General features: G+C 36.7%; 1 protein-coding gene across 4 annotated transcripts in view; it reads left to right on the top strand.

Moving 5' to 3' along the window:
- LOC117219874 (uncharacterized) overlaps positions 1–12,256 on the top strand; it is a 37,487-nt gene extending 25,231 nt beyond the window's left edge. Inside the window, exons 9-16 of one of the 4 annotated variants that reach the window (XM_033469403.2) lie at positions 1,071–1,591; positions 2,804–2,984; positions 4,031–4,122; positions 4,202–4,350; positions 5,142–5,321; positions 5,897–6,001; positions 6,157–6,357; positions 7,654–12,256. In XM_033469403.2, the coding sequence (XP_033325294.2) occupies positions 1,071–1,591; positions 2,804–2,984; positions 4,031–4,122; positions 4,202–4,350; positions 5,142–5,321; positions 5,897–6,001; positions 6,157–6,357; positions 7,654–7,815 (1,591 nt within the window). In that variant the 3' untranslated portion in view covers positions 7,816–12,256. Of the gene's footprint in view, positions 1–1,070; positions 1,592–2,803; positions 2,985–3,991; positions 4,123–4,201; positions 4,351–5,141; positions 5,322–5,896; positions 6,002–6,146; positions 6,358–7,653 lie in introns of all 4 variants that reach the window. The other 3 variants (XM_033469402.2, XM_033469401.2, XM_033469404.2) reach the window with 3 other exon arrangements.
- The last annotated feature ends 385 nt before the right edge of the window (positions 12,257–12,641 follow it).

The following is a 12,641-nucleotide window of genomic DNA, read 5'->3' as shown; positions in this document are numbered from 1 at the left end:
TCGAACGAAAAAATTGTTCTCCAAAGGGAATTTATAAATAAAGGGTATTCCAGGGTATTTATAACGTCTTAACTTGCGCTCTTTAATTTACAGTATGAGAGGAAATAAAACATTATGCAATATAATGCATCTTATGGAGGGCCACTATAGTGGCCCGTAGTACCTCAGTGGCATCATATGGAAGGCCACTATAGTGGTCCGTAGTACCTCAGTGGCATCATATGGAAGGCCACTATAGTGGTCCGTAGTAGCGAAAGGGTTAAGAAGGGTCTAGGAATGTTTTAAGGACAAATTCCTCAATCATTATGTGTCCATTATTTACTTAATTTAACCCTTGCATAGACAGCCAGGGTGCATAAATTATGTAGTTTTTTTGGTATTTCTAGAGGAAAATGAAACATACTCAGTTGTTTATACGAGGGTTAATTTGTTAAAGCTGTTAGATTGGTGCAGGAATAATCGTGGCTTTGAGACAGCAATTTTAAGGCATCTCAGCCTAAAATGTATTTTAGTTTGACGTAGAAAATTGCGCTTACTTATTTTTGTACGAACTTAGTAAATTGAATCGAATTATTGTTTAAACCTAGTATCCTAGTCTAGAATTGTTATCCCTATTACAAAAACAGAAGAAATAATAGCTAAGAACGACTTCTAACATTATGATTCATGTGACAGCAAACGCATTAAAATTGGAACCGGGCCCTATATTATTGTTTTACAACAATGACAAGATCTTTAAACTTCATGCGATTTCTATTGTAATATATGTATACTTGAATAAAAGAGTTTATTAAAAAGTTTTCTATACAAAGATCTGTATAATTATAGTATCTGTGAAAGAAAAATTCCGAAACCAGTAATTTTGACCAGTTCGATACTTCTTTCGAATTATGAATAATCAACTATCGTCTGAAACTGCTGTCGCTTTTGAAGCATTTATTAGGAAACTCCTGTCTGCTGATCTTCAATTTTAAATGACCTATCGTAGAGAACTGTGAACGGATACGGTGCTAACTTAACCTAAAGCGAGTAGCCTTCAATTTCTATTAAAACTAGACTATCGTTAACAGGTACGAAATCACTGTAGAGAATCACGGAGAATTCAATAGGAACGACTCTCAAAGGAACGACGAATACAGACCGGAAACCAGATTCGGTATCCGCAGAGACGAAGCGATCAGGTGTTCCAAACGAGAACCGGACGGAGTTTCTGGCCAGGAGAGCCAAGAGTCGGAGGGCACTTCGGTCCAAAAGAGAATCGAGGAGTTGCAGAAGAGAGTCGAAGAGAATCACTACAGCTCGAAAGCATCCAAAGATAATGCGGAAGACACGGCTAGGAACTCGTCCGCGCCGAAGGTCATCAACGAAAGCAAGAGAGAGAATCAGTACGGGAAGGACTCTGCTGTGAAGTTGGACTCCAAGAAAGATGAGCTGGAACATGGCATAGGGCGGTTGAAGATCCAGAATCAAGGATCTGGATCGGATTACGATAAAGCTGGACAGAGTTCATCTAATGTGGACTCGGGGAGAGGATCGGCTGTCTATTCCAGCGGAAGACGACCTCCGCCTGAGCATCAGACCCATCCTCCAGGTCTGTTACGCGATTTTTACACAAGGAAAAGAAATAGACCGAGATTCAATAACTTGATAGAAATTTGGAATTATAGATATTGAGAGCTTAATTAGTTTAAAAGCTTCAGATCATTACAAACCTTAGAAAGGTATTGCTTTGTCTTTGACTTTTGTAAGAAGGGTGCCGCATAGGGTGTGGATTAAGGAATTATTGGCGAAAAACGCGTAGGCAGAAAGTTGTCGAAATTTTTGCAGAGAAACTTGAAATATTTCTCAATGAAATAGTTCACGTTGTATATCAATACCTCTCAATATCTCAATATCCTTCTGTTTGTTTACAACGAGATATTAAAGCTGTCCATATTTTTTGAGGACACCCTGTATTCGTTTAATCGCCGACGCTGATTTAATCCCTTGTCGCACAATATCGAGCCAGACTCTCGACGAAGACTCCGAACAGAATTAACTAGACATGGATTTATGCTAAACTTCGGGATTATTCATTCCCTTGAAAACGAAATAAAATCTTATTTTGTTGTCATCTATATTTTTATTAACCATCGGAGTAAATAATAATAATTGACAATTGGAGTAAATAATGAACACGAAGTTCCCTTTTCTTTTAGAAGACATCGACGTCTGAAAAACTGCAATTATCGTTGAGAAAGAAGCCGCAGGACAAAGAGTTAATAGAAAGAGTTCATTAAGATTAGGTTTTGACCGACATTTGTATTCGTCGAAAGTAGAGCAGCGGTGTCTTATCAACTCTTTCGTCATCGACGGTCCAAAGCGTTTATGTACAGGGTGGTCCATTTAAATCAGCGTTATTAAAACCTCTATGAAACATTCAATGACGCCAAAGAGTGTTGCAAGTTAAAGTTAACCTTCAAGTAGTGGCCACCGTTTGAATGTCACCAGTGATAATATGACGTCAAATTGACTCCGTATCAGTAATGGTGACTTAACATCAGATTGACTCCGCATCAGTGGTGGTGCCATCAGCGATACAGAGTCTAGTCTATTATAGTGATGCGGAGTCAATTCGATATACATCACCACTATTGTTGGTAGTCAATTCGACTCATCACTCTAAAGTTGAATAGCTTCAAATAGTACCTGGAGTGAAATGTGAAGGACTCGTGAAGGTCAAGAATGCTTTCTTAGACAAAATCAGAAATAATTCCGCGGATTTAGGAAGGGAATTGAATGACCATTTGGTTTGTCGCGACAGTGCAAGACTCCGTATGGGTGGACATAGTGGAATCTGAGTTAAGGAGTATTTTGGAGCCGAAAGATGTGCCCGCGATGGCGCATTCGACGCTATCCGAAAGTGTATCATCCGTGACGCCACCATTGCCGCCACTCTCGCCCCATGAAAGTCCCAGAACGCCGAGAAATCGATACTCAGCGAGGTAACATTACTTCCAACAGAGATCTCTTCGCCTCGTAACCGATGTCACTTCCGGTCACTGCCCCGGGTTGCTTCCGATTCATTCTCCTCTTGGAGTAGATCGAAATATCGATAACCGTCTGTCCGGGCAACCAGGCGATCACACTGTGTCGTAACCAGACTAGCAGAAGCCTTTTCGGTCAACTTATTTTACGAGCTTGCCATTTTTCACGAAAAAAAAAGAAAATCATTCGAACAGAACTACGCAATTCGCTCGCCTGAACTGTTTCGGACATCTGTTGAATCTACTATAACAAAATTAATTAAATAGGATGAAGTTTCTGATACTACTTCTGCTTTTTGAAACAATTTCACTTCCGTAGTCTTTGAATAATTCCTGGTATTAAGCTGTCATTCTGCTTGCAGAACTTACGTGCAATAAATATTGTTAGTTACCTTTAACATTGCATAACAGTGTTACGTGTTACTATTCTTGTAACTAGTATTCGCATTTTGTGCAACTAACAATCCATGAACTGATCCCTAAACATTCGCAGACCGGACGCTCGACGAATTTAAATACAAAAATGATCAATGCTGTCTTGTGTAAACAATTTTTTTAAATCGAATTAGCCCTAACTGAATGGCGTCGTATCATAGACAAATCTTAAAGTGTATGACATTACAATTTATTGCAATGGACAGTAAAATATTTTAATATCGATTAAAAGTATGCATAAACATTCGCACAAACGGATTTAATCGATCTATGATACAATAACAATATCAATTTCATCGTTATTATCTTATTTAAAGAAACGTTTAAACGTTCCAAATAAAACGTATCAACACATGTACTATACTAATTTTATTAGTAGTATGTTTTTTAAAGATTGGAGAACTAAAAGACTAACTTCGTTGCAGTATGTGTCCTTGGTACTTTTGGCCGGTACTGTACTCCTGCGATAATTAACCAGTTTCGCAGCTTTCTTAACAAGTTTAACAATTGCATGTTTCTGGGTCCTCTAGCTTACCATACGGGTCGAAACCTAATTACAGCGATTACAGTAAGGCCTTGGAGAAAAGAGGATTATCTGGTAGTTCGAAGCATCGTGGCGCCTCCCTGTCCAGGAAAGAAGCTGCGAAGAAGTTTTCTCACCGTAAGCGGTCTTCCCATAAATGGGCCATCTCGTATCATAATTCGCTCTACAATTAATTACAAGCTTACTACTTTCTCAGTTTTCGGTGTGGAAGCAGCGGACCTAACTTCGACGACGACTGGGCTCGATTTAGACTCTATGCTGGACAGAAGCGACTCCGACTTAAGCACGAACGACGCGAGGACTATTAGAAAGCAGTTGGAAGGCTTGGAGAACATGTACAGCGAGGTAAGATACAAAGAAACGGAAATATAAATATCGTTGATATGAATTTATGATATTTGAATCGGGGAGGCTTGCGAACAGTTTTCTATTCATTTATTTCTGTCGTTCGGGTACTGTAATATTACAATATATATATGTAATATAATTGGAAAATCCCTTCATTATTATATTGAATATAATATAATATAATATAATATATATTGAATTAAATTGAATATTATATTGAAGGGATTTTCCATTATATACAATGGAGAGAGAAATTATATATCTCTTCAAAAAATCCCTTCAATTTATTGACCAGGGAACTTAGATATTTGATGAACACCAATTTACTTTTGTTTTAATGCAATAGCATGAATATAATTCTACAACGGTTTAACATAGCTGATCGTCGAAATTTGTGGGCACTTTATGGATGACAATTTATTTTTACTACTCGTATAAAAAGATGACTAAAGTCAGAATAGACTAGCATCGACGGTGATCAATTTTCTTGGACATTTTATGTATACCAATTTCGTTTTATTTGCCACACTATTATTTGTCACACAAAAGAATGACTAATTCTAAACTTCGTGCATCGTCGAAATTTGTTTGACAATTCGCGGTTACCAATATATGTATTTTCGTTTTCGGTACAACAAAAAATAAACAAATCGAGAATAGCCAGATATCGTGAACATCGGTGTACGTTTACTAATTGCGTGAAAATGTAAATAAATTCAGAACACTTGAACATCGTCGATCACTCAAGCTCTTCCATTTCTTCTCTAATTTTTTGTTGGTGACCCCAGGTGTTAAAACTGCTTGGCGGCAGCGTGAAGAAAAGACGAAAGACCAGAGGCCTTATTAGTTACGGTTCCGTCTCGTCGTTGCCCACGTCATCTGTTTCATCTAGACCAGTCACAAGGCATCATGACAAACGCAGATCCCACGCGATCGACGACAGAATGAAGAAAGCCAAAGACATTAAGGTCAGTTGCTCGTCGTGAGTCTTTGTATTTTACTGTTTCATTTCGACGATTCCGTGCATCATCGTTATTATAATCGCACTGCAAAAACTTATGCAAATTCATATCTCCACCAACGGGACAAGAAACTCCAAATAGAAATGCTGCGTCCTATTTCACGGTCCAGAAAAGAAGTTTAAACTATTTTCTACTTTAATGAAACTGGCAGTTACACATATCCCGCGATTTATTAAACTAAATATTTGTCGTATCATATTTGTCAAGATATAGAACTATTTATATTAATTTCTAGTTTCTTTCTTAACCCTTTGCACTTGCGTGTCTTCTCCCAGGGGGCGCAATAAAACTACCGGTAATTATGGCATTTTGAAGATTACAAATTTTTGTTTCATGAAATATGTACAAGTACAATCTTACACCAAATTCTACTCAAATATAGTAATTATTTACAACATTGTATCATTTTATAGTTTGTTCAAAACTTTAGTTACCATTTCGTATATAAGTATTTGTCGAAAATCCTATCTGCACGAAGGATTGATTTTGCAGTTCTCGTAACACGAAACGATTGTTCACAGAGCATCAACAAGCGCTTTCAGCGGCTAGAGTCTCATGTGGTCACACTGGCGAGGTCGGTGGCTCACCTGAGCTCGGAGATGAGGACGCAGCATCTGATGATACAGGTGAGAAAACCTCGTTAATATTCCACAGTGAACTTACGTTTCCGCACAGTGATGAAACGAAAAAAAGAGCGAGAGAGAACGGACTTTTGAACGAGTAAACTAGGCGGCAGGAGAAACTGGAATTTCCAAAATTCAGTACTACCAGGTGTTCGCAGGAAATGGAGAACATAAGGGGCGAGATTGCGGCACTGAGGACACAGACGAGCATGGCGATGGTGAGATCACAGTCACAGCCGTTGATCAAGGACTCAGAGTTACCTGCCCTCTCGAATCCTTCGAGGGTGAAAAAGCTGACCAAGTTCTTCGGCACGGAACCACCCCTCATTCGACTGTTCCTGAGGGAACTTGGGTATGAGGTGCGTTTCGATGAACTCAAATTGTTTTTACCATCATTGTTAATAACTGGACTTCGGATATTTATGCATTCACTGCACATACAAATTTTTCGAATACAAGAAAATTTTCCTGTAGACAAAATAAATATTTCCTTGTTTTGATTTTTATAATATTATGTAGGAAAACATTCCATAGAGGTTCGTAGAAAATTTCTTGTAATCCTTTTTCTAGCCAGAAGAATATTTCTTCCAGGCGCAATTAAAATGACGAAGTTATTAAGTCCTCATTAATATTAGTATCTTGCTTTATACGGTCGTGGATAAGTGCGTAAAGTGGACTAATAATTTTTATGATTTTTGATAGTAGCATTTCATGCTGTTAAGATTTCTGGTCAATTTTGTAGGCGGTAGTTCTACTTAAGACATTTTAGGTCCTCATAAACGTGCCAAATAAAGTGTGACATATTTTTTCATTAGAATATAAGGAAGACATACACTTCATTATTTTTTAATCAAATAGTGTAAGTATTCAAACTGAATAACATTCATTTATTTAAGTCTTAAATCATACTGTTTTATTATACAGTTGTCCTAAAAAAATGTTAGACATTAAATGATTAGATTCTTTGCCCTGTTTAATTAAATGAAAATGAAGTTGCTATTAAAAAAGACAATTTATAATTCCTGTTTCAGTATACCTTGCATAATTCAAAGGATAGGATGACATCTTGTTTCAATATTAGAAAATAATCAATATATAGAAAATAATCTATTTACAGTAGCTTATTGTTTATACACATATATGTACTACAATTAGTCAACTGTAATGATCTGTAATTATTGTATGTTATAAAGCAGTCTCGATTTTGGCAAAATATATCAAAATAACACGGATTCATTGAAGGGGGTTTATTGCAGCTATTTACTTCGAGCACTTAATACCAGTGGCATCTTTATACTACATACATACCATTTATCACCAGTGGCATGTTTAGAATTTATTGGTGTTTTGTACATTATGTATTTATTATCAGTGGTGTTTGTGCAAATTTATTATAATCTTGTACATTATGCATATATCACGAATAGTGCTTTTGAAATTTATTGTGATCTTGTACATCATGCGCTTATCGCGATCGATTCTCCCGAAATTTATTGTAGTCTTGAATATTATGCATTTATCACCGGTGGTAATTTTTTAATTTAGTTTAGTCTTCTAAACTATGCACTCATCATCATCAGATCATACCATCATCAGTGGTATTTTTCGAATTACTTGTAGCCTTGCGTTTAACACGAATTGTATTTTTTTTACAGAAATATGCGAACGCATTCGAGAAAGAGAAGGTAGGAATGGTGGAGCTTCCCTATCTAAGCGAGGAGAGGTTACAGAAAATGGGAGTGCCCCTGGGTCCAAGGTTGAGGATCCTTCAAGAAGCCAGGATATCGGTGTGCAAGGACCCGATTTACGTCGTATGAGATCCTCAATGTGTTCAAAATGAAGGAACAGTTCGAGAATGGATGCCAATAGGGGTTGAAAATATCTGGAAACTGATTTCTCCGCGTATTTTCAGAATAGCAACGATCGACGGTGGTTTTACTTTCCATTGGTAGGTTTTAAAGACGACGAAGAATAACGGAGTGAATGAATTTATGTCTTTAGAAGTACTGAATAGCAAATTGTTAAGTTCTAGGAGCGAATGTGTGTAAAACAAAACTACTGTTGCAACGCTTTAAACTTTAAATTCGGAAAGTTTAACGTTACCGTGCGTTTCCACGGGGTTCACTGTAACTACTTCTTTACCATAGGTTAATTTATTTACGTTTAATGAAAATCGTGCTAAAGAAACTAGTAACCAAGCAGAAAGAGAGAGAGAGAGAGAGAGAGAGAGAGATGGATTAGTTGTTTTTCGAAAGTATGGATAATACACATTGTTACATGCGATACAAACTGTACGTTTTGTTATCCGGGAGTCCCATATTTATTATAAATTATTAGCAATTTGTACAACGTCGCTGTTCTCACTCGTACGAATCTCGTCGCTTCCAAAGCAGGCAATAAAAAGGCAAAATACTAACATGAATGTAAATATCATTCGGCATATCGGATTAACCACATCAATTATCTATTTATACAAAGGAAACACTTGTCCGCTTCACCGTGGTGAAGTCATCACTGTTTGTATCATAATTGAATTGAGAAATTTATTATAGGAAATCGTAGTATTAAGTTTTTTCTATTTTGTATATTTATAATAAATTGTTAAGTGTAACGCGACAAGGATAGGTAATGTATTGTTAACGCAGACTGCATTGTACAGTTTCGATCAATGAATTCGAACAGATAAAGTAATCCAAGTGTTAATCAGTGGTCTCAGGGAGTCATCGAAATAGTCCACCCGTGTAGATAAACGAATTTTCATCTTTTTCTCCGAAAAAGCTTGCAGTTATATCGATCCATAATTGTTCAAGACACTCGTCCCGTCGCTCTTGAAAATGAAAGTTTTCCATAATTTCATCGTCGAACGTGCATTTCGTGATGGCATGTTCGATTTGCCGCTATTTTTACCGAATGCTACCAAACTATGATCAATAGCGGTCTAAATTATTGATCAAGGTAGGAAGAGTGAGTTTATGCAACGCGAATCGTAAGAGATTTGTCAGGTCATTGTTTCGTTGACTCCGCCGAGCCGCACGAAAGCTCAAGCTGTTGACGCGAATGTATTGTTGAGAACGAGAAGCAAAAATGAAATTGCCAAAGAGACGCCGCAGACATTGTCAGCGATGTGGTGTTCACCCATGATTCCACTGTTATTTCCAGTTCTAAAAAGGTTCTGAAAACAGTTCTAAAAAGTTCTAAAAACAGTGCTAAAAATGTTCTGAAAACAGTTTTAAAAGGTTCTGAAGACAGTTCTAAAAAGCTCTAAAGTTTCGAAGTTCTAAAATGTTCTAAAGTTCTAAAAAGTTCTAATGTTCTAAAATTTTAAAAGGCTCCTAAGTTGTGCTGATAGAAATAAACTGAATCGATATTTAAAAATTGTAGATAAAATAGAAAACATTAATTACCTACACATCTGCCACAAAACCAACATCAGTGACGTCGCTTGTTGCGATATCTTGATGAACTGTGCTACGTACGTACAGGGCCAATCAACTCAGCCGAAAGATGCTTATGGGGCTAGAAACCCTAGCGAGGAGATAACGGTAGAGGTCACAGTTACCGACACAGTGAGACGAAAACATGGGTTTAGGGGTTGACACTAAACTAAATCAGCACCCTATTCGATATCTGTTGGTATCATGGGAAGTGCGCGAATGTCAGACTTCATGAGAATTATGCAGATAGTTGGTAAATATAAGTTTTAGAAAGTAAGATAAAAATTGATGACCAAAACATGGATGATTTTTGTTGATGAAGGTCTGACATTCGCGCACTGCATTGAACCATCCACTGTCGAACGATTCAAATAAATGTCGTAAGAGATACTGATTTAAATAAACTTAATCGATATTTAAAAATTGTCGATAAAATAGAAAACATTGATTACCTACACATCTGCAACAAAACCAGCATCAGTGGCGTCGCTTGTAGCGAAATCTTGACGATCTGTGCTATGTACGTACAAGGCCAATCAACTTAGTGGAAAAATGCTTATAGGGCCAGATGCCCTAGCGAGGAGATAACGGTAGAGGAGACACTTACCGACATAGTGAGACGAAATCATGGGTTTACGGGGTGACACTAAACTATCTTAAATCAGCACCCTATTCGATATCTGATGATATCGTGAGAAGTGCGCGAATGTCAGACTTCGTGAGAGTTAGGCAGATAATTAATAACATAAGTTTTAGAAAGTGTCAATTTTGGTGTCAATTTCAATTTCAATTGCCAAGATTTCATTACCGGTATATTAAACCATTATTAGTGTTACAAGCGAAGGTTGACGATTTCGGAGACCTTCGAAGTCACACACCGATCGGTGCTCTCGCGTGAACCACACGTGACGTACTTGTGCGTGCGTACGTGAGCGCAACGATATAAACAGTACGACGTTGCTAGGACGACCGGCGGGTCTTAGATGCTGGTTGAGCGGAACGGTCAAATTCGAAAGGGACATCGATACAAGGACACGTTCGCAGGCCGCGAAGTATATCACGACGAGCATTCACACGAATACGTTTATGCCTACAATTACGATTATGATTTTTTTAGAACTTGTTTCTTAGATTGTTAGATGTGTTTTCCAAACATTTTAGACCTGTTTTTAGAACTTTTTAGAACTGCCTTCAAAACTTTTCAGAATTGTCTTTAGAATTTTTTAAATCTGGTTTTAGAACTTTTTAGAATTATTTAAACTACTTTTTATATATAAATCTGTTCTCATATCTTTTTAGAACTCTTTTTAGGACCTTTTAGAACTGTTTTTAGAACTTTTTAGAACTGCCCTCAAAACTTTTCAGAATTGTCTTTAGAACTTTTTAAATCTGGTTTTAGAACTTTTTAGAATTATTTTCACTACTTTTTATATATAAATCTGTTCTCATATCTTTTTAGAACTCCTTTTAGGACCTTTTAGAACTGTTTTTAGAACTTTTTAGAACTGCCCTCAAAATTTTTCAGAATTGCCTTTAGAACTTTTTAAATCTGGTTTTAGAACTTTTCAGAATTATTTTCACTACTTTTTATATAAATCTGTTCTCATATCTTTTTAGAACTCTTTTTAGGACCTTTTAGAACTGTTTTTAGAACTTTTTAGAACTGTTTTCAGGACTTTATGGGACTGTTTCCAGAAATTTTTAGAACTGTTTTCAGGACTTTTTAGAAATGTTTTTAGAACTTTTTAGAACTGTTTTTGGAATTTTTTTAGAACAGCAGCAGCAGCGGGAGTTTATAAAAACAGGTATTGTTCTCAAAACAGTTGTTGTTCTAAAGACAGTTCTAAAAAGTTTCAAAAACAGTGTTAAAAAGTACTGAAAACAGTTCTAAAAAATTCTAAAAACAGTTCTAAACAGCTCTTAAAACTGTTCTAAAAATCTCTAAAAATTTCTAAAAAGTTCTGAAGACAGTTTTAAGAAAATCTGAAGACAGTTCTAAAAAGTTCTGAAAAGAGTTCTAAAAATTTCTGAAAACAATTCTATAAAGTTCTGAAAACCGTGAATATGCGGAATCTCGGCGTCTCGAAAATTTGTACGCGGTTTCGATGGGGTAGAAATAAAATTATTTCGTCAGGTGTTACTCATATTTTTGTTAGAACACAATCGTCAAGTACTTTAACAATATCCAATTTACATCCTGGGTTACGAATTTCGTCGTTGATCAAACTTAAATGTTTCAATCCTAGGTCGTAATGAGTACGACACTTGGAAGAGTGTCTGTTACTTTCGGGCGACCTTGAATTGATACTGTTGAAGCGATCGACTCTTTTATACCGTTGCATTTCCTTTCGTAAATAGCACAAATTTTATATAAAATGTTTCTGGTTAGTTTTCGGATTTTGGTATAAAAGTGTCCTTATCTCACGAGCCACCCTGTACATGGGAACGCAATCTATTGTGCCCGAGCAGCGAACCATCAACTACTTTGAGGACGAAGATAATCAATTAGGATCCTCTTTTTGCTTTGGCAGACGAAAAAGGAAACTAGGTTTGGGAGTCTTTCAACAGAAAAATACCAGACTCAGCAATTTCAAAATTTGCAGTTGTGTTCACGGATTTTTAGATGGGACAAATACAGTTTTTATACGCAAACACGACGGTCGAATATCACGTGGAGGAAAACAATCAATTCGGGTCGCCTTCCTATTACGAAAACTGAGAAATGAAGGCAACTTTGAAAATTTCTTGAAGCGAAACTGGAAAACATATCAATTTAAAAATTGTATTCGCGGATCTTTAGACAGAATAAACAATTTTTTTTATATTCGGAAACAATAACTAATTGTCCCAGAAACAAAAGTAATCGATTATGGTCGGTTTCTGGCTTCGACAATTAAAAATCGAAAATTCGGACATTTCTTAAAGAGTAAATAAATATGCCACTTTGAAACTGTGTAGCTGCTTCAATCGATCTTTTTTGCATATTGCAAACACATCTCTTGTGTCCAGAAATAATAAGCACATCTAAAATTATGATGATTTAACTAGAGTATTTTTGAACATCCATTGACTGCGATAGAATCGAAAACAGGAGAACCAAAAATCTTGTCGTTTGCAGTACGGAATTAGAAGAGTGGAGAGCTAAGTCGAAGAGCGATCCACTTTTTGCGACATGAATGCCGGTGTCCTACTTCAAGTATCGATTTCCT

Source organism: Megalopta genalis, chromosome 7, assembly GCF_051020955.1.
Source record: "Megalopta genalis isolate 19385.01 chromosome 7, iyMegGena1_principal, whole genome shotgun sequence".
Classification (NCBI taxonomy): Eukaryota; Metazoa; Arthropoda; class Insecta; order Hymenoptera; family Halictidae; genus Megalopta; species Megalopta genalis.
Note: the sequence above shows the minus strand (reverse complement) of the source record. Positions and strands in the feature narration are given on the sequence as shown.